This window comes from Phasianus colchicus, chromosome 2 (genome assembly GCF_987193195.1).
Source record: "Phasianus colchicus chromosome 2, bPhaCol1.hap1.1, whole genome shotgun sequence".
In the NCBI taxonomy this organism is placed as follows: domain Eukaryota; kingdom Metazoa; phylum Chordata; class Aves; order Galliformes; family Phasianidae; genus Phasianus; species Phasianus colchicus.
In genome coordinates, this window is record NC_143437.1 from 59,546,235 (window position 1) to 59,571,621 (window position 25,387).

At 41.3% G+C, this 25,387-nt stretch overlaps 1 protein-coding gene across 13 annotated transcripts in view; it reads right to left on the reverse strand.

Annotated features, from left to right (window-relative positions):
* The window catches only part of NCOA7 (nuclear receptor coactivator 7), an 84,435-nt gene that overhangs the window by 26,933 nt on the left and 32,115 nt on the right, over positions 1-25,387 (reverse strand). For 12 of the 13 annotated variants that reach the window (XM_090135829.1, XM_090135832.1, XM_031611126.2 and 9 more), the window contains one exon: positions 20,072-20,328. The exons of the other annotated variant lie outside the window; for it this stretch is intronic. In XM_090135829.1, the coding sequence (XP_089991955.1) occupies positions 20,072-20,328 (257 nt within the window). The remainder of the gene's footprint in view (positions 1-20,071; positions 20,329-25,387) is intronic. 13 annotated transcript variants of the gene reach the window in all.

A 25,387-nucleotide genomic window follows, 5' to 3' on the forward strand; every position in this document is an offset into this window, starting at 1 on the left:
TTTTGTGTGACAAGCTGCTATCACAGCAGAGAGAGAAACCAGCTTATGAAGATATGCACTGATATTATACCAATATGATCACAACAGATATTGGTTAACCACCATTTCACCACTAGTACTTCATCATTAAATGCTATTTTCAACTCTGAAGCTTGAGGTATTCCAGCAGTCCTGTAGAACAGGTGAGCATACAGCAGTAAAAGAAAGTATTAAGTAGTATAAGCATAAAGATTGTTCAGGAGACATTTTCTGCTAGCTAACGCACAGAAAACTGAGTGCACCTGCACAACCCCCTGCAGAACCAGAGAGGCACACGCAGCACTTGGCAGCGCAAGCAGGGCTGCTCCTTTTCACTCTTACCACGGCAGAGGGACAGCAAAACCAAAAGCCAGAGAAGCCAACTCACCACCCACCCAGCCTAAACCCAGTGAGCTCCATCCTCATGGGCTCACCCTGCACCAAGGACCCGTGTCCACCTACCTGGTGGTGGGGGTGAGGCTGGTACACAGCCCCAGCTCCAGGAGCGAGGCCGAGGGGTGGAGAGACTGCGCAAGGCTGCCCTGCATGCCCCCAGCCTCTCAGCGTTGCAGGTTCGCCTGGGTGGGAGAGGGGAGAAGGCAGAACCAGGCCCAGAAGACCAAGTCGCAGGGCCCTGGGGACACTGCCCTCCTGACAGATGCTCCGCCATACAAACCAGCAGCTCTGGGTAGAAGGCCAGGGGAGGAGGGATGAGGAACAGCAAGGCAGGGCTCCTGGCTTGCATTCAGGCTGCGTTGCAACCTTTGCTATTTCCAAGGAGTGAGAGGCAGACAGTAGTAAAAAGAAGGGAGAGGGCTCATATAACCAACTGTAATGTACACAGAAAGAAGGGAGGGGCCCACAAGTGGGTCACACCTGGCCCTTCTGCAACTGGTTTCCACCTTGAGACTGGTGCAGGGACTAACACAGTGCTTTCAAAACACTGAAGCCACACACTCGGGGACCTTATTCAGCCCACAGAGGCCTGTACAAGCAATACTCAGTGTGCTCAGCTGAGCATACCTGCACGTAGTACTGCAGACACAACTAATGGTCTTCCCAGGACACTGACATGAGAAGTGCCGTGGTTAACAGTATTAGAGATAGCAACACAAATCTTCCCATCAAGGAGGCAGAAAGCATGCAAGGACCAAATACGCAGTTTAAATATGCATGGATAGCACACGTAGCCTGAAGGGCAGAGGTAGGATGAGGAACACTATTAGGACAATGCTGATTTTTTGCCAGTAGTGTTTTGGAGCAGAACGCTATTTAGGCATCTCAGTCATTTCATCTTTGAGACTAGCGACCCAAAGTGAACTTTCAGAATTAGCATTCCTATTGCCTTTTTCTGACCATGTGTATTTTCATCACTGCCATAAACTTACTCAGATCAAAGTCTATGGTGAAAGAAGGAAAAAGAGGGTAATGAGAGGGGGTGCACAGTATTAAACCATCAACAACACAATGCCAATGATGGCCAACAGTGACAAATAATAGATACTTCTCTAATCCATTATTTAAGTACAATTGCTGGTTACAACACTATCAAAAGAAACTCTCCCAACGAACAATGAGTTACAGAATTCACCACGCTTGGAAAAGACCTCCAAGATCAACTAGCTCAACCATCTACTTACCACCAATAATTCTCCACTAAACCATGTCCCTTAGTACCACATCTTAACACTTCTTGAACACCACCAGAGATGATGACTCAACAGGCATATTCTAGCACCTGACCACCCTTTTGGAGATGAAATTTTTCCTAATACCCAACCCGAACCTCCCCTGACACAACTTGAGGCCATTCCTTCTAGTCCTATCACTAGTTAGGCAGGAGAAGAGGCTGACCACCACCTCACCGCAACCAGGATGCCATTGGCCTTTCTGGCTACCTGGGCACACTGCTTGCTTATGTTTAGCCAAGTGTCAACCAATACCCACAGATCTGTTTCTTCCACACAGTGTTCCAGCCACTCTGCTCCAAGACTGTAGTGTTGCCTTCGGTTATTGCAGAATACAAGACCTGGCACATGGTCTTGTTGAATTTATTACATTGGTCTCAACCCAGCTTGTCCAGATCCTGCCGAAGAGCCTTCCTACACCCAGTCAGATCAACACTTTGCCCCAACTTGGCATTATCTGCAAACTTGAGAGTGCACTCAACGCCCTCTTCCAGGTCATCAATAAAGATATCAAACAGGACAGGCCCCAGTACTGACCCCTGGAGAACACCACTCATAACTAGTCACCAGCTGGATTTATCTCCATTCACCACCACTCTCTGAGCTCAGCCCTCCAGCCAGTTCTTCACCCAGCAAAAAGCACACGTGTCCAAGACATGGGCTGCCAACTTCTCCCAAAGAATACTGTGAGAGACAGTGTCAAAGGCTTTGCTGAAGTCTAGACAGACTATATCAACAACCTTTCCTTCATCCACCCCAGGTGGGTCACTCAGTCATAGATCAGGTTTGTCAAGCAGGATCTGCCTTTCATGAACCCACGCTGGTTGGGCCTAATCCCCTAGTTGTCCTGCACATGTAATGTGATCTCACTCAGGCTGCTTTGTTTCCTGGAACCCAGGTTAGGCTGACAGGCCTGAAGTTCTCCAGACCGTCTGTATGATCATTCTTGTAGATGGGAGTCACACTGGGGACACATCGGGAATCTACAGGCCACCGAGTCTCACCTCTGTGCCTGGGAAGATCATGGAGCAGATCCTCCTGGATGGCATGTTAGATCACATGAGGAATGAGCATGTGATCTGAGACAGCCAGCATGGCTTCACCAGGGGAAGGTCATGCTTAAGCAATGTGGTGGCCTTCTATGATGGGGTGATGGCATTGGTGGACAAAGGGAAGGTGACCAATGTCATTTACCTGGATATGAGCAAAGCATTTGACATGGTGCCCCACCACATCCTTATCTTTAAACTGGAAGGATGTGGATTTGATGGGTGGACCACTTGATGGATAAGAAATTGGTTGAAAGGCCGCAGACAAAAGGTGATCATCAATGGTTCTGTGTTCAAGTGGAGGCCAGTAATGAGCGGTGTCACCAGGGGTCTGTCTTGGGACTGGTACTCTTTAACATCTTTATCAATGACATCAGTGATGGAATTGAGTGTACCCTCAGCAAGTTTGCTGAGGACACCAAGCTGAGTGGTGTGCATGACATGGTGGAAACAAGGGATGCCGTTCAGAATGGCCTCAAGAGTCTCAAAAGGTGGACCCAAGTGAATCTAATGAGGTTCAACACAGCAAAGTGCAGAAGTTCTGCACTTGGAATTCCAAGCATATATACAGACTAGAAGAGCAATCCTTGAGAGTAGCTCTGCAGAGAAGGACCTGGGGGTCCTGGTAGATGAAAAACTTAACACGAGCCAGCAGTGTGCTCTTGCATCTTGGAAAGCAAATGGTATCCTGGGCTCCATCAGAAGAGGGGTGGCCAGCAGGGACAGGAAGGTGATTGTCCCTCTCTACTCTGCCCTTGTGAGGTTCCATCTAGAGTGTTGTGTCCAGGTCGGGGGCCCCCAGTACAGAAAGACAGGAAGCTGTTGGAAAGGGTCCAGAGGAGAGCCACAGAGATGATCAGGGGACTGGAGCACCTCTCCCCTATGAAGACAGGCTGAGGGAGCTTGGCTTGCTCAGCCTGGAGAATAGAAGGCTGCCAGGTGACCTCATTGCAGCCTTCCAGTACCTAAAGGGAGACTACGAACAGGAGGGGAGTCAACTCTTCGCAAGGAGAAGGGGAAATGGTTTTAAGTTGAGGGAGGGAAGATTTAGGTTGGATATCAGGGGAAGTTCTTTACAGAGAGAGTGGTGAGATGCTGCAACAGGCTGTGCAGAGAGGTTGTGGATGCCCTGTCCCTGGAGGTGTTCAAGGCCACGTTTGATGGGACCATGGGCAGCCTGGTCTAGTATTAGATATGGAGATTGATGGCCCCACATGTGGCAGGGGGATTGGAGCTTGATGATCCTTGAGGTCCCTTTAACCCAAGCCATTCTATGAACCTATGATTGGCAAGCCTCCAATCCTCAGGGACCTTTCTGGTTGACAAATACTTAGACAGTTGAAAGTGGCTTAGGAATCACCGCTGACAGCTCTCAGCATCCCTAGGTGCGTCCCATCTGGCCTCATGGACTTATGACGGCCCAGGTAGAGTAGTAGGTCTCTCTTTCCACCTGAATTGTGATGATTGTTTTGTGCTATTCAGGAGATACTCTTCCAGTTATTTCAGGATAATTAAAATTGCATAACACAATTATAAAGGCAAACTTTATAAGTTGCCTGTGATCTGTCACAAGAGAAAAGGTTTATCAGAACAAGTAAGTCTTCTATTGAATCATTTTGTCAAGCTGGAAAAAGTAGAAAAATTGTCAAACACATTAACACTTTCTTAGCCTGAAACAACATGCATGAATACTAACTAGATAGGCATCAACAAAACCTTAGAAGGAAAAAAAAAAGTAGTCTGGAGAGATGGAGGGAAAGAGGCAGAATTTATACCCACTGAACATGAAGTTAAGTTTCTGTGTGAATGGGAAGAATAGTAATACTGTTCCCAGTAGAGCCATTGCTATTTGGAACTAAAACTGTTTAGCTGATACCAAGACTTTCTCTTTGGAAGATTGGAGAGATGACTGACAGCTGATGACATCAGCAACCACTAAGTCATTGTGGCATAAGGAGACCACAAAAGAACATGATGACTCCTGTGCTGCCACAAGTTCACTTCTACTCTTCCTTGAAGGACACAAGTCAGGAGACAGGTACTCTGCATGCTTTGAAGGGAGATGAAATGGGGTAAGCGAATGACTTCAATATCCACATACACATCAAGAGAGCCATACAAACAAGAGACTGATGCTACTGAGAGCCAAGTTTTGTCTCAAAAGTAAGTTAGAGCTATTCCTTTGTCCTTCCTCTCTCATGAAAAAGTATCTTACATACCTAACCTCCTGAAGGCAAGATGCCCGCAGCTGCTAATCTCTCACCTACAGACTCTTAACTGCATAGACTAAAAGAAGCTACTATAACATGTGTACCCCTGTTCTCCAAAACCACAATTTGACACTTCTTTTTCAGATTTTTTTTTTTAAATCCCACAGAACAATGGATTCTGGATACCATCCTTACATTGGCCATAACCACCTAACCAAACATCATCATATCGTTTTCCAAGGTGAAAAGTCTTCAGTACTTGATGATTTTGATTTTTCATGTAAAGCTTTGAAATTATAAAAACAACAAAAAAAATCAGATTATCAGAAGAAGTAATTCCAGTGAATCCATTAAGTCTGGCAAATACTGCCCTCTCTACTTACTGTACACTTATTTGGGCCAAGGTCACAAACTACATTCTGCATGAAGAATTATAAAGTAGAAAAACAATATATTACTTTTCCAGTTCTCTTATTCTCTCCAGTTTCTTCTTCATGACACCAGCTTTTTTGACTGTTTGAAGGCAGTAGTCCCAAGGGCACCCAGAGCACACACAGGTAGGATAGAGGCTAGTCAGGCTTATCCTCAGTAATCACATTTCTTTCAGGCAGAGAAATGGAAGAGATGTATATCTTCACAGGCTCTAAAATACAAGCCACTGGCTACTTTTTGAACTTGGACATCTGCTTGGTGGTGAAGTGACTCAGAGTTCTGCCCCACAAGTTTTCCTGCATTACACATATACTTAACATGGCATTGTACAAATGACTAGGTGTTAATGCAAATGGAATTATATAGCATTTGAAGGAAAAGGGTGGAGTGGGTGGACTGTACCTCTCTATCTTTTCAGGAAAAATGTAAAGTGGAATCATGCAAAAATAGTAAAATTTCTCAGCAATGAGAAAAAGAACGCTGAGTGAGAATATGCAAGAAAATACATGCCTATTAAAAACTGGTAGGTTTGAAATGGAAATTTTTCTACCCTTGATATATTTATACCTGACTCAGTTTCCTAGAAGACTGTTCATATTTCATTTTGTAATACTATAGGAGACCTTTAAAAAAAAAGTTACCTACCAATAATTTGGAAAGCAACTATTGAAGGAGTAAGAGGTCAGCTTATTATCCAGAACATGCATGATAGGAGAATTACACCTCTGCAACTATATAAATAGCTGTATAAAGAGATGAGGGTAGGTCAAGAAGCGTCAACAGAATTCTGGACTGCTTTTATCTGCATATGATGTGTCAGTGCAAGGTACCATCTCCACTGCTGTTATAAACTAACCTGCAACTGGTTAGAATCAGCATAAGGAGCTTCTATACCAGTTATGACACCTGAACTGGCCTGATAGCTGACGTTCAGTAATGCTATCAGAAACACAGAAATAAACAAAGAGTTGAAGGACTGACCACTTCCCACACTGGGTAAATAAACTCAGTAGCTTAAGAGAATAGAGGCAATAGCTCAGTTGGACCAAAAGTCCATTTTACTTATTAATCTCTGTCTTAACAAAGACTTCAGCAGCATGCAACCAGAAGTCTTTTCTCTGACCAGTTTCCTAGGCTTCTAGAAATGATGGATTTCTCAAGGTAAAGGAGCAGCAACCACAAGTCTGCCCAGTCCCTCTGCACTCCAGAGACCCTCACACTCATCCTGACAGTGAACCCCACAATATACCATCATGCACTACATAAACCAGTGCTTCCCTTTTTTTACTTAAAATTTAGAATTGATTATTTTCACTGAGCATCCTGATTTATATTATCTAAAGGATGAACAAATAAACAATCCTAAGTCCACTTCTGCATATCACATCACAGATTTCTATATATTCTCCCTTTTTAATGCCATTTTTTTAGGTTGACAAATACTAGCATACTTCACACTCCTTCCTATTTCTCTCATCACAAAGCATGTCTCTTGATTTTTTTCCTTTTTCTAATATGCCCTTCTTGAGATGGAAGAAGAAAAACTACATGCAATTTTCAAGATGTAAAGGTGTCATTAATTTATGCAATAACATAACAAGGCTTTCCTTAAAACCGTAAGATACTAGATATTTTTCCACATCTCTGAATACTTCACTACCATTTTAGGACAATCCAGTCTTACATCTCCATGTAGAAATAAAATCATACTATTTACAGCCTAAATGAGTACCAAACACTAAGGAGTGAAAACTTGCAGGCAGCTCACAAGAATCTAAAAGGCAATAAACTCAGAAGAGGACAGTTATCACTTGGAGTAACCTAATCAGAACACTGCTTAAGAGATTATGCAGACAAAGCTTCCTCTTATCAGTGAATGAGGCTCAATACCAACTATCTTGACAGAGACAATAAGTATCACTTAAGTCATTATAGAGAGACACAAAGAATTCCAGAATATGAAGGCCCTTGCTTGGACTGGTTGATGACGAAGAGGGGAGACAAATCAATTTATCTCAACAATTTTTTTCATCTCTACTTTCTAAACCAACATTTTAATAGCATTGAGCAATGCTATATACACAGAACAGCTGAATATAGGATGATTTACCTTTGCCTCCCCAAGCAATTTTCTTCTCATTATCCCTGAGCTATCCTGCTGAACAGCACTGATACTGAAATTACTACATGTAACAAAGCCCTGCTTTCAGCTATTGTCAAGTGCAGGTGAATCTCACCTTCATAAGAGCTGGATGCCTATTTTGGGATACACTCCACAAAGTTTTAAGTCTCAGTGCTACCCAGAGGTCACAACAGCATCTTCGGAGCAGATCCCATTCCAGCCCTATTCCTTCTTTTTAGCAACAAGGATGCAGCTGCAGCAGCTAGGGTACTAGCCCATAAAGAGATTTTTAGGTATCTGGTCAGAGGAAAAGAACAGCAAGGTAGGTGGAAACATTTTCTGTTCAGATTTGGGTAGCGGACTGCTACCATACTACAAGGGGTAAAGAAGGAAAAAAAGCAATGCAAACCAACAAGCCAACAATATCTTAGGTGTCTGTTCTTCAGTTCTGCTTCCACTTCTCTGACAACCTCCTGCCAAGCCCTCACCTTTACTTCTCTCTATTTTTCACTCTGCTGAATCATATTACCATTTGACTCCTCTTTCTCTGCTATTGAAATCACTAGAACAATACATCTGTTGTCATTCACCATGATCACATCTGTACTTTTCAGTTATTGAAACTTCTGCCATAGGAGAATGGTAATTCCTAGACCAATAAAAATCCAGTCATGTCTATTTTGAAATATCCACGCCCTAATAATTTTACCCTGTTTTCATTAACAGTTGATTGCAGTTCAACACTAGCTATTTTTCAGGTATGTCTTAAATTAAGAGATCTCCAGAAAACAGAGGGCTCCAAAACAAAGTCACAATCTGTTCCAATAACTGATATAACAAAGGCAGTAACTCCTTCTGCTATAAATGGAGTTAATATTTTCAGCCACATTTAAGTAAGAATTCAGAAACTGAATATTCATACACTGCAGCTTCTACATGGAAAATGGAAAATATTTTCAAGGAGCTTAAATTCCACTTAGCAGTTGCCTACTTCTTCCTTCACAAAGCGTGGGTTTAGGTGCTCCAGTTTAAACTGCAGGGGCACAAAGCAATGTCACGTCTAACAGATTTTAACAGTTGATTACAATCTGAACATCCTGTGCTAAAATGCAAAGCAAAAGGAGATGCACCACAGGGAGGCATCGCTGCTGTTCTTTTGCTGGCACTTTCACATTAGGCAGAACGGAGGGGGACACAGCAGGACACACAAACCCTGCAGGGACAGCATGGAGGTACAAGAGCCTCACACAGATTGGCAAGCGCCCAGCAACTAAGTGGCTCCTGTGGCTAAGATGGCCAGATGCACACCACAGCATTCAAAGCTTCCTTTAAGAGCATCTGTTAGAAAAGCATGAGGAGGAGGAAAGATCTAGTGAAAAAGGTCACTGAAGTTTAGGGGGAAAAAAAAAAGGACTATTTCAGAGTTAGTTTATATACTACAACAGCAGTGGATTATTTATCTCATTATTGTAAAGAAACAGTGAAATGCAACCAGCAGTCCAATCCTTCAGCTCTAAATCTCATCTGAAAAACAACAGGGCAATAGCTGAAATGTATTGAAGCTGAAAAGAAATGCTGAAGAGTAAAGACTGGATGAGTCTTTATGTTGCATTTTATTATTTCATAAGAAAGGAAACAAAGTTAAAATGATGCAGCTGCTATGAACAGCAAGTGCATGCAGAGGGTGTCCCGCAAAGGCAGGGATGGTGGAAAGCTCCTGGTATTATAGGTGTTGTCTGAAGATAGGAAGGATTCTGGTCAGATAACTTCTTATCAGACAGAAAGCAAAACCAATTTCTGTGGGGAGAGATCACTACTTAATAAATAGGTCATAGAGATGTTTGCCAAAGTGCAAAAGGCCCACAGAGAAAGCAAGCTTGTGCCTTGTTGATGGAGATGGCACAAGCACTCCCTGGCTAACAGTGGATCCTGATGGGCGGGGCAGCTTCTGTATCCAGCTGCCATGCAACTCATCCTTAAGAAGTGGAGAGGAGTGACTCCCAGGAATGCTCTCACCAAGTGTTTTCAGGTACAAAGCAGCCCATTTGCAATGTGAGTATCAGGTGTCATGGGGAAGGAGGGAGGAGAGAGCATAAGGAAAGGGTGGTTGGGGTTCTTGTTGTAGCCATAATGGTCAAAAATAGGCAATACAAGGCTGTTGTAAGAAGTAATAGAATCATAGAATCACTCAGCTTGGAAAAGACTTTAAAGATCATCGAGTCCAACCACGACCTAACCATTCTACCCTAACAACTCTCCGTTAAATCATGTCCCTGAGCACCACATCCAAACAGTTTTTAAACACATGCAGGGATGGTGACTCAACCACCTCCCTGGGGAGCCTACTCCAGTGCTTAACAACCCTTTCTGTAAAGAAGTTTAAAAGAAGAAGAGGTTTCTGACAGAACAATTTATATATACAGAAAAAAACCAAGAGAAGTCTTTGGGATCGCAACTCTGCTTTGCTATGTCCAGTTCTGTGTTCCTCAACACAAGAAGAACACGGAGCTGGTTTTAAACTGGATGAGATTCAATTTAGACAATATATTAGGAAGAAAGTCTTTACTGTGAGGGTGGTGAGACACTAAAACAGGGTGCCCAGTGAGGTTGTGAATGCCCCTCCCTGAGAGCATTCAAGACCAGACTGGATGGGATTTTGAACGATCTGGGGTAGTGAGAGGTGTCCCTGCCTATAGTAGAGGGTTGGAACTAGATGATCTTAAAGGTCCCTTCTAACCGAAACCATTCTATTATTCTATGAAAAACCACACAGCTACTCAACTGACCTTAGCAATGATGTGGCCCAGATGATTAGTTCGATACTTTACCTAACATGAAACAGAAAAAAGTTCTACCATAAAGACGTGTGTAACTTCTGCTCAGGAATTTATCAATCTCACATTATTTAGCAGTGACACTCAGCTTTTCTACACGACAAACACAGGGTATGGTTTCATAAGCCAAATGAATGACTACTAAGGGAGAGAAGCAGTTATCTTTTTTCTTTTTTTTTTTTTAAACCTTGGACTCTGGCTGTCATCTGATCCAAAAGAAAAAGATAGTTCAGCTACTTAAAACAAACAAGCAAAGCTTTTATTATTGCTGCTGGACAAGTGAATTGACTCCTTTACCTTGCAATCAGATAAATTACAGTGATGGTTCAGAGAGAGAAGAAAATGTAGTTCAGAGCTGGGTTGGGAAGCAGAGGACCTCCCTTTTCAGTGGCAGTAAGGTATTAATTCACACTTCAAGACATCAAGTCGTTCACATCGCTCAGTTGTACTTATGAAACCACTGTCTAAGAAAACTATAGTAACCAGGCATGTTTCTAAATCTATCCTGGGCCACTTTAAGGAAGATGTTTTTTAAAAGAAAAACCATTGTAGACATAGAAAGCTTGTTTATTCTTGTTTATTACTCTTAAAGACTGAGGAAAGAAAGAATCACATGGCATAAAATCAGTTTTAGCAGCAAATAGGATGGTTGACAAGAGAGTAGTAAGGAGTAACAGATGTTATGAAGGAGAGCAGCCCTCGTTAGTTTTAAAATAGAGCTTGACCAATTTATTCTCTATAAGGAATTAAATGAAAATTATTGTCTCAAAGAATGATATGATAATTGTGACAGCAAAGAATGAGCACAAAGAATGAGCAGCTTCACTAATATCATGCTAATGTAAGCATAAGGGAATTGTATGTCCTAAAGGCTTAACTTTCTAATCTTGCTCTCATTATCTTCTCTTATATTTTATAGAGTGCTCTAAACCACAAATCCATTCATTTGCAAAGCTTTCACCTGAGCAGTGTTATATCAAAATGCAACACTGTACAAGTTGGAGATACCCTGACTACTGTGTAAAAGTTTTAAGTTCCTAACTTTAGGGGGAGCTTAATTTTTTGGATTATGATTTTAAAAGTAAATAGTTTCCTAGTGTTAGTTTCTGCTCATCCTACACTACATCCTATTCACTGTTACTCCATCCCAACCTGTCTAATCCTTAAAGGGCAAGATGGCATTTAAACAAGCCTGGAGTCACCACTGAGAATGTGAGAGGGAAGAAAGTGAAAACAGAGTGGGGGAGAACAAACGGATGTGAATAGGAAGGACATGAATCTCTTGCAAAAATGACATTGCCTCTAAAATATCCTGCTCTCCTCTTGTAGTGATGCTGAAAAAAAGGTCCTCTTGGAGGCACTGATAAAGCTGGGTAAAGTGCAGGAAAAACTGAATTTTGTGTTTTTCCCCATTTACCAGACAGCAGGGTATTAGCCATCTTACAGCACTGCAGCGGTGACAACAGAATTAAAAGAGAAGTCTGCATGCTGAAAACAAGCAAGGTGAATCAAATGAGAGGGAATAAATAAATAAATAAAGCAAGCTACTTTTCCTCTGAACAATATGCATCTCCTGCATGCATATTCTTTTTTCCTGATTTCAAAGAAAAAAACACTCTACACTTTCAGTTTAATAAAGACAGCAACAAAAATTCTGGTGATTCCATGGATAGCATGCACCTCTGGATACCTTTTATTCTCCGTTTTTCATTGGATGTGAAAGAGCTCTTCTGGCTAAATTGAACACTTGAGGATGTACACTCCATGCAGGTCTCTGTGATTTCAACTCACAAACTAGACCAAACTGCACTGTATAGATGAATTCTGTTGATCTCTGAACACACTACAGAAATATACGGTATTACTGAGAACTGCAAGAAGAAAGCCATGCATGTCCTTAGATCAAGTAAATAAGGTGTATCTGATTTTTTGCTACTTGCGTGACTAACTCCACAGATACTTGGTATATATAGAGGTCGGGCACCAATTTGTATGTACACTCTAAATTCTGTTTTCATTTACTGAGGAAAATCCAAGTAAGGGAAGAAAAAATTTCCTACTGCCATGCCAGGCCTCTGTTGGATGAATTCATTCAGATTAAGTTAAGAAACAAAATGGTGTAAATGAGAAAAGGCAAAAATTTTCAATAAGAATCACTCAGCAAACATATCTCCCTCCAAACAAACAAACAAACCTACGAGAACCTAAAACCAAAAACCCACATACAATTTAAATTGCAAGTTACTACTTTTTTAAAAAAATCATTATTTCCAATACACTTGTCAGACAAAAGAACGTTCAAAAATAAACCCTTTCACACAAAGAGACTTTACTTTCTTTGCTGTATTTACCTTGGCAATGATAAAAACTCAATGGACAGCTCCTCCCTGAAGAAAACTAAGATTAGTCACTCTAGAACAGTCATGGATTTGGGCACAGCTCTACAGGCAGCTTGAAGTGGTCTAAGATGAACCTGCCAAAAAGGTGATTGCCCAGCCCTCTCCTTTCTCACATTCCTGATACTAGCCCTCAGCTTGTAAAACCCAGCCCCAGCCAAAGCATCTCTGCTTGCAGCTCACTGACTCATGGCTTGTGTCAGCAGGGCGCAGAGACTGGGACCGCTCAGGTGGGCTCAGGAGCAGGAAGGGCAGCACAACCTCACACAGCCTTAGATGGGCTCTGGGAGGGATACAGCAATAATAAGAGCTAATTCCTGTTTTCTCATACAATGGGGGGTGTAGAAAGGGTCAGCAATTATTTTAAAAAAATGGGGGATGCATAAAATGAAGGTTCAGTGAACTTTTACTGTGTGATGCTGGCCACCACCACTCATTATGCACAGCTTCAGGATCTATACGAACCAAGTTGCATTCTTCAGTACCATACTGATCCCAACCTGATGAGTTGTATTGCAGACCCTGACAGCCTGACAAAAGGAAACATCATCATGGAAAGCTGGGAACAAAGGAATTACAAAATAAAGAACATCTGGCCAAACCCCATTCTGTAATTAAATGCAGGTCAACGGAGTTCTACTTCTCAGAGTATTTAGGTAAACTTCCTACAGTGGATTTCAAGCAAAATATGATTACAGAATCACAGATTGGCCAGGATTGGAAGGGACCTCAAGGATCATGAGTCTCCAACCCCCTGCCACATGCACCTTTGGATACCACCAACCTCTTCATTTAATGCTAGACCAGGCTGCCCAGGGCCCCATCCAACCTGACCTTGAACACTTCCAGGGACGGGGCATCCACAACCTCTCTGGGCAGCCTGTTCCAGTATCTCAGCACTTGCTCTGTACAGAACTTCCCCCTGATCTGACCTAAATCTTCCCTCCCTCAACTTAAAATCATTTCCCTTTGTCCTACCATTATCTACCCTTTCAAAGAGTTGATTCCCCTCCTGTTTGTAGGCTCCCTTTAGGTACTGAAAGGCTGCAATGAGGTCACCCCGCAGCCTTCTTTCCTCCGGGCTGAACAAGCCCAGCTCCTGTCTTCACAGGGGAGGTGCTCCAGTCCCCTGATCATCTTGGTGGCCCTCCTCTGGACCCTCTCCAACAGCTCTCTATCTTTCTTGTACTGGGGGCTCCAGACCTGGCCACAGTACTCCAGATAGGGCCTCAAAAGGGCAGAGTAGAGGGGGACAATCACCTTCCTGTCCCTGCTGTCCATCCCTCTCTTCTGATGGAGAAGATTAAGTTGCTTAAGAGGAAAAACTAAACTACCTTGACGACACCAGGCTTAAGTTGGGCAGTCACCAAGAATGAGCCTCTTGCACCTGTCCAAAGACTACAAGATAAGCACCACGATTACAAGTGCAGTCGAGCACACTCCCAGACTGGCCAAGTAGAGACAGGGGGGAGCAGCCCTGCTGACACCACGTGGCCTGAAGGAGCTCATGCACCAGGTTCTGTATACCAACACCCTCCATCAGTCAGAAATATAAACAAGGCTTTGGACACCTCCTAGAGTTTCTGCTGTTCCAGGAAGAACTGAAGGAAGGACCTGGGAGCCCAGTTTTTCCACCAGGACAAGACATACTGCCCACATAGCCCCACCTGCAGGCACATTCGGAGCAGTCCTATGGCTTACGCCTTCACAAGCAACAGAGCAGCCCACAGGCAGCTGGGGCAGGCCCAGCGAGTTTGGGCAGCCAACACCTGCTATCCAATGTGTCCTAGAGATTAAGGCCTCACTATCATGCAGAAACATCCCCCTTCATTATCTGCCAGAAAAATGACAACTCTGTTCATTCATTCTCCCAACACACATAAAATGTCAAGCTCAAACTCAAAATATACTGGAAATTCTACTTCAGATTAAACCTATTTAGCAAATAGCCTAATGATTACAAACCACTGTGCAAAGTGGGTTCAGTAAGTGTTCCATCCTTTTAATAATTTAAACTGTAAAATGATTCTCACTGCATTGCATATAGCTTTCAATTCTGAAAGTGACATTAAGTACAGCTGGTACAGAGGAGCTGCTTCTGTTGATCTCGTGCCAGTCAAAGTAAATCTCACCACATTTGTAAGTGATGAAAATTGCTATATCCTCTCTGCTTTATTGACTAACATCTGCTCTTGGCCAGCTACCCAGAAGGTTCAGAAATTTTGTAACTGCACGTGTGCCATGCTGCTTCCCTATCACCCCTGCCTGAGTTATGCCGGGGAGGACAAATCATAAAAGAATCTATTGTATGCCTCTGGACTATGGGGACATACTTTGGCACCTCCTGCTCAGCATATACTATGCTGTCTCATTACATGGGCATGTACCATTTTTCCCTCTTGGGACTCTTGTCACAGCATTTAGGACTCCTACTTGCTTTGGAAAGAAATCAGAGATGCAATAGGATCAAGCTCTGCTAGAGTGATCTCCCACACACTGCAGAAAGTGAGCAGTACACACTGAATGAGACAGCATAGCACACAAAAATAAAAGATGGATTTATGATTAGAGGGCACAATGATAAGCTAGTGAACTAGATTTTATTTTGCTGATAAAAAGGTGTGATATGGGGCAGGCAGTATAAAGTAAGTTCTTTATGATACTTTCTTAAATGGTGACCAACTCCTCACATATGCCAACTGCTTAAAATTTCAAGCAAAAATCAGTGGAACCTGGGAATACACAGCACAACTGCTAGAAAGGCAAGTTATATTCTTACGGAGTAAATATATGAACAAAATCCAGAAAGGTGAATTCGGTCCTGATTTACATCACTGTCACACTGTCTGTTTTCACAAGGTCACTTCCCTCCCTCAACAGCCTTCAGTGGCAAAGCACAAACGCTCATCTTCATGTGCTTTTACAATTCCCAACACAAACCCTGGTTTTCTAGTCTCACAGTAGTCCACCTGAGTGCTCGCTGTTCCTGAGATGTAGGTTCTGCTCTAGAGACAAGGAATCAGTGCTTCCTAGCTGTTACTGTTACAGCACTGCATTCCTGAAATTCACTCTCATGCTTTGAAAGTGTTTTAGAACCTCTGACACTTAGGGAAAACGAAACAAAAAGCAAAACAAATAAAAACCAATAGTTTATATCTTGAAACTCAGGAAGTCAATGTCTTTCAACAGAACTGGCTTCCCCCCAAAAATAGGCATAACTAAGCAGTTGCAGAAGCACATCACTGATGCTATCTCAAGAAGGGTAAAGCATCCTGGGAAGAAGGTACATCAGCCAGAGTGCCTAAGCAAATACTGCACTGTGCCAGACAAATACATTCCTTAGAAGATTACTGCAGCATTAGTAGCAAAAGAGGAAAACAATGTTAGGAAGCTGATTGTCAAGAGATGAAGCAGAAATAAAGAGAAAGTGATCCTTCCATTGATCCTCAGAAAGAGGAGTAGTATTGGTGCCTCTGCTGTTTTAAGGCATGAAAACAAGGGCTGTATCTACAAAGCAACATCTTATAGTGTGACATTTGGAGACTGAATGATACAAATATGTTCTAAAATTATACAGCCATTGAAGAACAACACAAGTGAAATAAAGAAGTATAAGCTTACACAGGAGAAATCATCTCTTATTGGCAACTGTTCAGCCATTTAGCAGTGTCTCAAGAGAAACGATCAATACTGCATACTATTAGGCTGTCTGTAGTGATGCCACCACGATGCCAGAAGATGGGGAGAGATGCTGGAGGACTCACTTCTGCGGGATGATGCTCTTCCTCCTTGGCTCTGCGATGCCACCCACTGGCTACAGACACAGCCACACCACAACACTTCAGCTGCACATCTCTTTGCTTCAGGGCACTAATCTTTTAAACAATCTCTTTCTACAAAGTGTGGCAGGGTGTGCCAACACCTCCTGTTCTCTGTAGCCTTCAGAGGAACTTCACTACAGCTATCCTGAGGAAAAGGGATTTATCTAATCAACAGAATCACATTTGAGTGAGGTTGCCATCATTAATGTTTGCAAATTCATGAAGGCAAACATATTCAGAAGCTTCTAAGGAAGCAGCATGGTATATGAGAAACAAATTACTGAGAGACATAATATCTCTTCCCTGTTACACAATCAAAAATAAAGAAAAAAGCATCTGTAGTCATGCAAAATATGGAAGGGAGATTTATTTAAAAGACAGAGGTCTTCAGTCACTTATACTAAGAAACACAACCCTGCTGGGCTCAAGAAAACTTCAATTAAGGACCTCTTATTAAGCCGCAAAATAACTTACATGTGCCTCATCATATCAACCTGCAGGTGAGAATCTATAAGAATGTTGCTACACCTAATACATTTTGGTAAAGTACAGAAAAGATTTAGAGAAAACAGTATGTCTTAGATCAGATTTTCTTAAAAAGTTCTAGACATTAAGTCAAAGCTAGATAATTGGAAAATAACAACTACCAAGCAAAAACAACAACAAAAAAAAGCAAATCCAGGAAAATGGTTAACTGTAGGTATGAGAGATTCCTTCAGTCTGAAACACCATGGAAGTGACAACTCAGAGAAGAAGTCATGTGAAAGAACAAAATATGAGGTATCTGTACCCATAACATTAAATAACAAAGACTTATGTATGACATGATTGTCTCCCTTAGCCAGTTTCATAGAAAGTGTATCAACATTTCTAAACTAGTCCTTACAGATTGGCACTAAAAGAAAGACACTGAGGCTCCGGAGCATGTTCAGAGAAAGACAACAAAGCTGGTGAGAGGTCTGGAGCACAAATCTTGTGAGGAGTGGCTGAAAGAACTGGGATTTAGTCTGGAGAAGAGGAGGCTCAGGGGAGACTTTATTGCTGTCTATATAACCACATGAAAGGAGGTTGTAGTGAGCTGGGAGTCAGCCTCTTTTCCCACGTAAGTATTGACAGGACTAGAGAGAACAGCCTCAAGTTGCACCAGGGGAGATTCATGTTGGATATTAGGGAACACTTCTCTGACAGAGCACTCAGGCACTGGAATGAGCTGCCCAGAGAGGCGGTGGAGTCACTGTCCCTGGAGGTGTTCAAGAAACATTTTTAGATGTGATAGGAGGACATTTGGCATGGATGATCCTGGAGGTCTTTTCCAACTTTGGTGATTCTATGATTCTGACCACTACAGCTAACATCTTCCACCAGGGACCTGCTGAATTTATACTTCCTGCAGAGGTCAGCCCAGCCAGATGGACACTTTTTGTCATCTTCCACATACAGGCAAAGGCTAACTACTTAAATAAGCCCACTCCCGTAGAGGCTGCTGCAGGTTTCAGGAGAGCTCTCAGGAACTGCTCAGTCAGCACAGCAGGACAGCAAAGGCAGCAGCTGTTAGGAGAGCTGTGGTGACAAGTGCCTGAGGACTGTCAACTCTAACAGGTACAGCTAACTGCAGTGGAAGAAGGTAGGTGTAATAACACATGCAGATTAATTCCATAGCAACCAGTGTTTCAAGTGAAACTACTGCATTTTGAGACTTGAATAGAGAACACACAGCTATTACACTCATTTCACAATCAACAATCTTCCACCTCTCTCTAAGGTTTCACTTCTACAATTCTGATGCTCCAGCTGGGGACAAGTCTTTATTTAGGAACGACGAAGCAGGCACTGAAATATCAAAGCAGTCTCTCTGTGGGTTTTTGTCAGTCTGGTCTGTGCTCAGCTCAACAGCAGAATTAAATTCTTGCATTTCTCAAAGCACTGCAGAACTTTGCGCATCCACACAACAGCTACTGGTGTATTGAGTCACAATGTCAGTCCATGCAGAACATCAGAATGCTTACAAAACAAATATGAGTAAAACCTGAGCTTGTACTGACTGCTGGATCACCAGCCTTCCTGTTCTCCCTCACCAGTTCAGAAGAACCCTTGCTAGAGGCAAGCTATTCCCCACCGCTCCACAGCAAGCACCAACTGGAACAAAAGGTTTTCACAGAAGTCCTGAAACACCAGAAAAATTAAATCCAGCTACCTTACACAGACCTGGACAAACCAACAAAGATTTGCAGCTTTTAGCTGAAGCATTTGTTAGCAGTACAGCAGGAGTTTATACATTGCTGTGCCAGAGTTGTAAGCTTTTTTTTATTTTTAAAACTAATGTCCCAGCAAAACAGAAATAGTTCAGATTCATTCCTGAAAAATTCCTCCTAATTTGATCTCAAAAACAGTGTGGCTAGAATGTAAGACAAAAAGCAAAACAAGTGTTCTTTTAGTTTCCAAATTATTCATCTTATTAAATTCAAGCTTGCCAAAATTTATGGTCTGACTGATATATCACTGTAAACTCTTGTGCTTGCTAGGAAACGTTACTCAAGACTTACCATCCTTTTGGGAAGGCCCAACTGCCTCATAAAAGACAAGCACAGACTAGACTGCACGTGCCAGTCAATACATAACAGTATTTTTACTGCTGATTCATTTCCTTCTTCTAGAGAGAAATCCTCAGAAGTCAACTGCTCACTCACACTGCATGAGCAGGAATTAAGTCTGCTTCTAGGATATCTACAATTTCCTGTTGTCTTCTTCCTCTAAGACACACAAACACACAAAAAAACACCTACTTCTCTTAACCTAAGAGCTCCTTCAAAATACTAAGAAAGACTTTGAAAGGAATATTTCATAAATTTAAATATAGAAATACTTAGTATTTAACAATTATAATCTAGAAACACAAACATCTGCGTATGACTTTTCTCATATCTATTTATGCTTAGTTTTGACTAAATTACTTGCAATAATAATTTTTTTTTTTTTTAAAGATATAAATGATTAACTGAGGCACTGATTACGCAGGGGGAGGGAAGGGGGTGAACATGATAAATTTTCAAGCACATAGGTCTTTTGGCAATTTGTTTAAAATTGTTGTAATTTCCTTACTTGTTCACACTTCAGCAGATAAAATTGTATGAATCAAGACTGAAGTCTTAAATAGTGTGCATCATTTATGAAACAAATAACCTTACCAAAAATAAACTTCAATTTCATGAAGAAGAAAAACTCAAAAAAAAAGAATTGCAAAGAAGTTAACAGTTGCCTATAACACTGTATTTTAGAACAGAGAAACAAGAAATGTGTTTTCGATAAACAAAAAAACCCAACATTGTTTTAAAGAAACTGAAGAATAAAGTTAGAGGATATGCAAAGCCACATAATCTTATTTGTTTTTACAGAAAGGATATGCAGAGTCAACCACCCCTTAAAGGAAATTCTGTCAGAAAAGCACATTAACTAGCCATCAAAACAAACAGTAAAAAACACTGTAACATCAAAATAACTCACCAGTACTATAGTATCTTTTAAGTTCTGTGCGCCTGATGTCTTTCAGTTGATTGTATTTTTTTTTTCTCTTTTCTTTACTGTCTGGAACAGTTTCCTTTTCCCCAGCAAATTTACAGTTGTCTTCAGAGGAACTGATTTGTTCCAAAATAACTTTACTTTCATCATCTTTCTCAGCTGGAGTTTTAGAAACAGGAGATCCGGGAGAATTGGCAGAAATGGTCTCAGTGTTTTGTTTGGCTTGCCTTTTCTTTTTCAAACTATATATAAAGGGGAAAAAAAAAAAAACCAACATGAAGATGATACCAGCTAGTTCACTTTCTCTCTTGATTTTTAAAGTTAACTCAACATCAAAATTTCTTAAAACCCTGTAAAAAACACATTTCTCATCAGTACCTAACATTATCCTAAGGCATATTCTTCAAATCATTTTATCACCCATTACCTTGAGATTATCTTCTCAAGAGCAATAATAGTAAAAAAGAATATTTTTACTATTGTTTTCCTTGTTTCTCTTCCCCATAAAAGAAACAGAAACACACAAATGTTGTTTTGTTTTTAAATCACTATATAACGAATTTTGAAAACAGAAACATGTTTTCAAGATGAAACTTAGGATAAAATAAAAGCCCACATCCTAACATATTATCATACAACAACTAACACAACAATTTCACAGTCAACTGCTCCTGCATAATAGAGAGCTATTTGTTTTGACATAAACTTGTTATTTATTTCCACTTTGTCCAACATTATCTACCCATGCCAACCTACTGCTCTTGCACAGCCTGTGTCACCTTGTGCCCCAAGCATCACCCATTGCTTGTTCAGCAAAGACACTGATGTGGCTGCAGACTGTTTGTGCAGGAACACTTCCCAGATTTTTATGCTCTTCTGAGAAAAAATGTTAATGGCCTGCCTATAAATCTGTCAGCTTATCACTATAACAACAAGAGCATTTTCTTTCTAGAAGCCTTAAAGCAACCTCAGTAAAAAAGATGCTTCAGGAATCCTAACATCATTTTCTGCTAAGTCACCATCTTTGCCTTTCAATGCTCACTTTATAGCCCAATGGTCGGGGCAATTTTGGTGACTCTGAAGTACCACTAATTTAAGAATCATTTATATCACACAGAACAAAAAATTGATCTAATGATACTTTTTTCTCCTATACTGACCCCTTGGTTACAAAGGTCAGTTTTTCAGACCACATGCAACCAACATTTTACAGTGAAATATACGAACAGATTGACTCACGAAAGCCTCATGTCTGTTGTACTCATCTGTATACATACTTCTTAAATGCTTCCCCAGTATCACAGCAGGCGATCTTCACTCTGCAGCCAACTCAGTGAGGATGAGTTCTGCCCCTGCAGTGGTCCCTCATTCACTCACACCCAATGATTAATAAAGCAACTGTGGTAGTTCCTGCTCTGCACAGCAAAATAGATTTTTATATGTGTAAAGCTTTATAGACTAGGTCGTGACTACATATAAAAACAACCTACACATATATCTAAAAAGATAAAAGTGAATACATCTATATAGCAAATTAAATGTTTTGTTTAGATTTCAGAAAATGTGAGTATGCAAAGGAAGCTTATTTTTGACTAATAAGCCACAAACCTGATCAAAGGTTACTGTAACAATTGCAAAACACTACAGTCACACTGCATATGCAATGTCTATATTTAGCTCTGGTGAATATCTTCGTAAAGCAGCCTGCTCCACTAAAATGGCATATCCTTACTTTGTGGTTGAACTTGGTTCCAGACTTGTAAATGAGACATCCCTGACTTTTTACTCTAGTGACACAATGACCTTCCTGCATATGTGCCTGCCACAGGCTATCCAAATCATCTGCTTTAACAGGCTGGAACTGGTAAGTCACCAGCAGTTCCATTTCTATCCACATTGCACCAGAGCCTTCTGTTTCACATTTCTAATGCGTTTTGATCACCAATCTCATTAAGTAAGTTTCATGTAGTATGGATGCATTATCTCAAAACAGCCAACCAACCAGCTGAAAAGCAGGTATAATGGAAACGTAAACCTTTTTTGAAAGGAAAATACCCACAACCCTCTCTAGAGGTCAGCAGTCCTCAAATGACTCCAACAGCTTCATCAGTACTTCTCTTAAAGCACACTTTAACTAGAGTTTTCAAAGTTGTCCTACGCAACTTGAAGAAAAAGGAGTTATAAAAGACCTGGTCCATTACTGACAGGAAGGAGGAAGGCAGAAAAGAGACAGCACTGACCAATGGTGACATCATCAACTAAAACTAATGCACTTCATTGCAACATTTAACCTTGCCTAACTCCTGGACTGCACAGCTCACCAAGAGCTTATCACAAAACCTGCAGTAGCTGTGAATAGGCAAAGCCACCACCTCAGTTCATGATCTGGGCGCTCCCTAATTCCTCTCTGTCCTCAAGACACACATCACGTTTTCCAATAATGCCTAGACTACTCCTACCCAATGCTGCTTCAAGGTTAGCACTGAGCTTTCAAAGTGGTAACCTTGGCAGTAGAATAAACACCGTATGAGGACTAAGCACCCACAATGCTCATCTCAGGAGCTGGAGTTGTAGTAACTCCACTTGAGGACATGCTCTGTATTTAAAAGATACTGCTTTTAAAGGTCTCTAAGGTTGGGCCAAAGTTACTTTCGCACACACTTAACTCATTCTTGAAAGATCTTGACTAAAATATCCCAATGAACCAAAACAAGCTTGCAGTACCATTTAACACCTTAAGAACATCCTCAAACTCACTATGCTTTTTAACTTTATTAAGTATACTCTCTGAGAATAGCAAATACAAAACCCTGCATATACACAAGGCAATTCATTAACATGCATTGGTAGAGCGCTGCAGGGACAAGGCAATAAACAGCATAGCTGGAGAGCTTGCTGCACATTTAGCCAAACTGCATCCCCTTGTGGCACACTGTTCAGCCTCCACCCATTCATCACTCACACCGAGCTGCACCACCCAGCAAGGCTGCTGAACACTTACTCAACTGAAGTGCCCAACAAGCAGCTGAATGGGAACTAATTTGGTATTAGTGAATAACCAACCACAAAGAGCACCAGGGCCACAACACAGAAAGGCAAGCAAGCTGCTCATCCCTCCTGCTGATGCTAAGGTTTCAAACTCAATCTCCTGAACAAGCTAGAGGCTGAAGGTCTTATCTGCTCCTTCCAGCTCTGTTATCTCCCGCCGTTCCTGGCAAGATGGAAAAATCAATTTAAGAACATCATTAATCAAGCTATTTTCTTTTTCAACCGCCTTGGAAGTTTTCTAGCTGTTTTGTTCCATTCTGAAGGACAGTTCTCTGAATCCAACTAAAATTCAGTGTCCTGTGAGGAGAGGCTGAGAACACTTACGCTGCCCTGTATGGAGAAGAGTAGGCTGAGAGGCAACCTCACCATTCCCTGCAGCTCCCTGAGGAGGGGAAGCAGAGGGAGCTGCTGGGCTTTGATCCTGGTCACCTATGGCAGGGCAGAAACAACACAGTGCACTAGAGGAGGGTTGAATGGGCACTGGAGATATTTCCTTACTATGAGGGTAGTCTAACACTGGAACAGGCTTCCTAGAGATTTGGTTGATGCCCCATGCCTGTCAGTGCTCAAGAAGCATTTAGACAATGCCTTCAATAATGCGATACAAGTTTTGGTTAGCTCTAAAGAGGTCAAAGAGTTGGACTTTATTTTCGAAGCTCCCTTCCAGCTGAATTATTTTATTCTACATTATGAAAACAAAAGCCTAGCTGAAGGCCAAATACTTAATTAAAATCGCTCAGTGTGATCACAGTGTCAGGTTTTGCAGTTAAAACAGCTTTACAAACAAACAATATGCCTGTTTTTCAGTAAGCAGATAGATACTACTGCACAAGATGTCCATTTTTCAATGTCCCTGTCAAGGGATAAAAAGAGTTCCACCAGGAAAATTATAAAGGAAAGGAAGAGGGACAGAAAAAGAGAGGCCTGGAGACACAAACAACTTATCTGAAAAAACATGCCTTTTTCTTTAGAAAGTCTTACACATTTGTAATGTAATTTAGACACTAGATAACATTTCTCAAGCTAACTGGTTCTGACAAGCAAAACATGTCTTATGGATTTACAGAGGCATCCTTTTACTGCTCCTCAAAGTCATCACTTCTGAGTTTGTCCAAACACTGTTCTTCTGAAAAAGTTTTAAGTCTGTTTATGTGAGCAACAGATGGCATGGAGCTTTACTATGAAATCCCATGAAAACTAGTTCTGAAGACACTGAGAGTGAGCTGCAGAGATTTCTGGCACCATTTAATAGGGACTAGTGATGTGAAAGGAGTACAAATTCAGAGTATGCAGATTAAAACAAAATGTCAGCAGTGCTTCCTTAAATTAATTGGCAATGAGGGTGGGGAGAATCTGGGCACTGACTTACAGGAAAAGAACCAGGAAATATTTCAAGAAATAACCTTGTTAATCTTCCAGATTCAAGTATATTTGACTACCTACAAAAAGAAAATTCATATGCATTTTTAGAATAAAGCAGCTAGATTTTTCCATAACACTAACAACAAAGGCAGTTAGCGTACAAAGAAAACAGTCCAGACAAAGGAAAGGTGATGCTACCTGTAAAACTTTCATTAGAAAAATATGGCCATCAAGAAAGCAATACATCCCTGATACCAAGAAAATAAAGAAACAAATCTGACAGTAACAATCTTTTTTCCTAGTAAATGCATTTAGTTTCAATTAACACTTATTCAACTGGAGGGCCTAACAAATAAATGGACTGGAAATTATTTTGTGTATACCTGATAAGTAATCACAAAGAGCACTAGATTTGTATTATGTTCTAAAAATGTCCCAGGATAACAAGACCAAGCTTGATTTTTAAGGTGTGTTAGAGTGCTAAAGATCATAAGCAGAAGTAACTCCATTTAGAAATGAAAACTTTTATAAAAGTGGCCTTCAAACAAATACATATTTTTTTAAAAAGGGAGGTAGAGGGGGGGGCGAAGAGGGAGTAGGTGGGAGGAGAAGGGAAATGTAGAAGTAATCTTCGTGACTTTCTAAAGCTGACAATTTTCCCTTTGGGAAACTTTCTACAATGTGCATCCTCTAAAATATGCCTTGGTATCCGATATACAATCAGCACAACATCCTCCAGAACAGAAACAGCTACATAAATCAAATTCATTGTGTTGAAATTCAGAAACCTTACAGCATGGCTGTGCTTTCATCCACCTTGATGTAACATGATGAATAAATAATCTCATAATCTCAAAGCAAATCATGACTTCTTTCAGAGCCAAAGAAAGG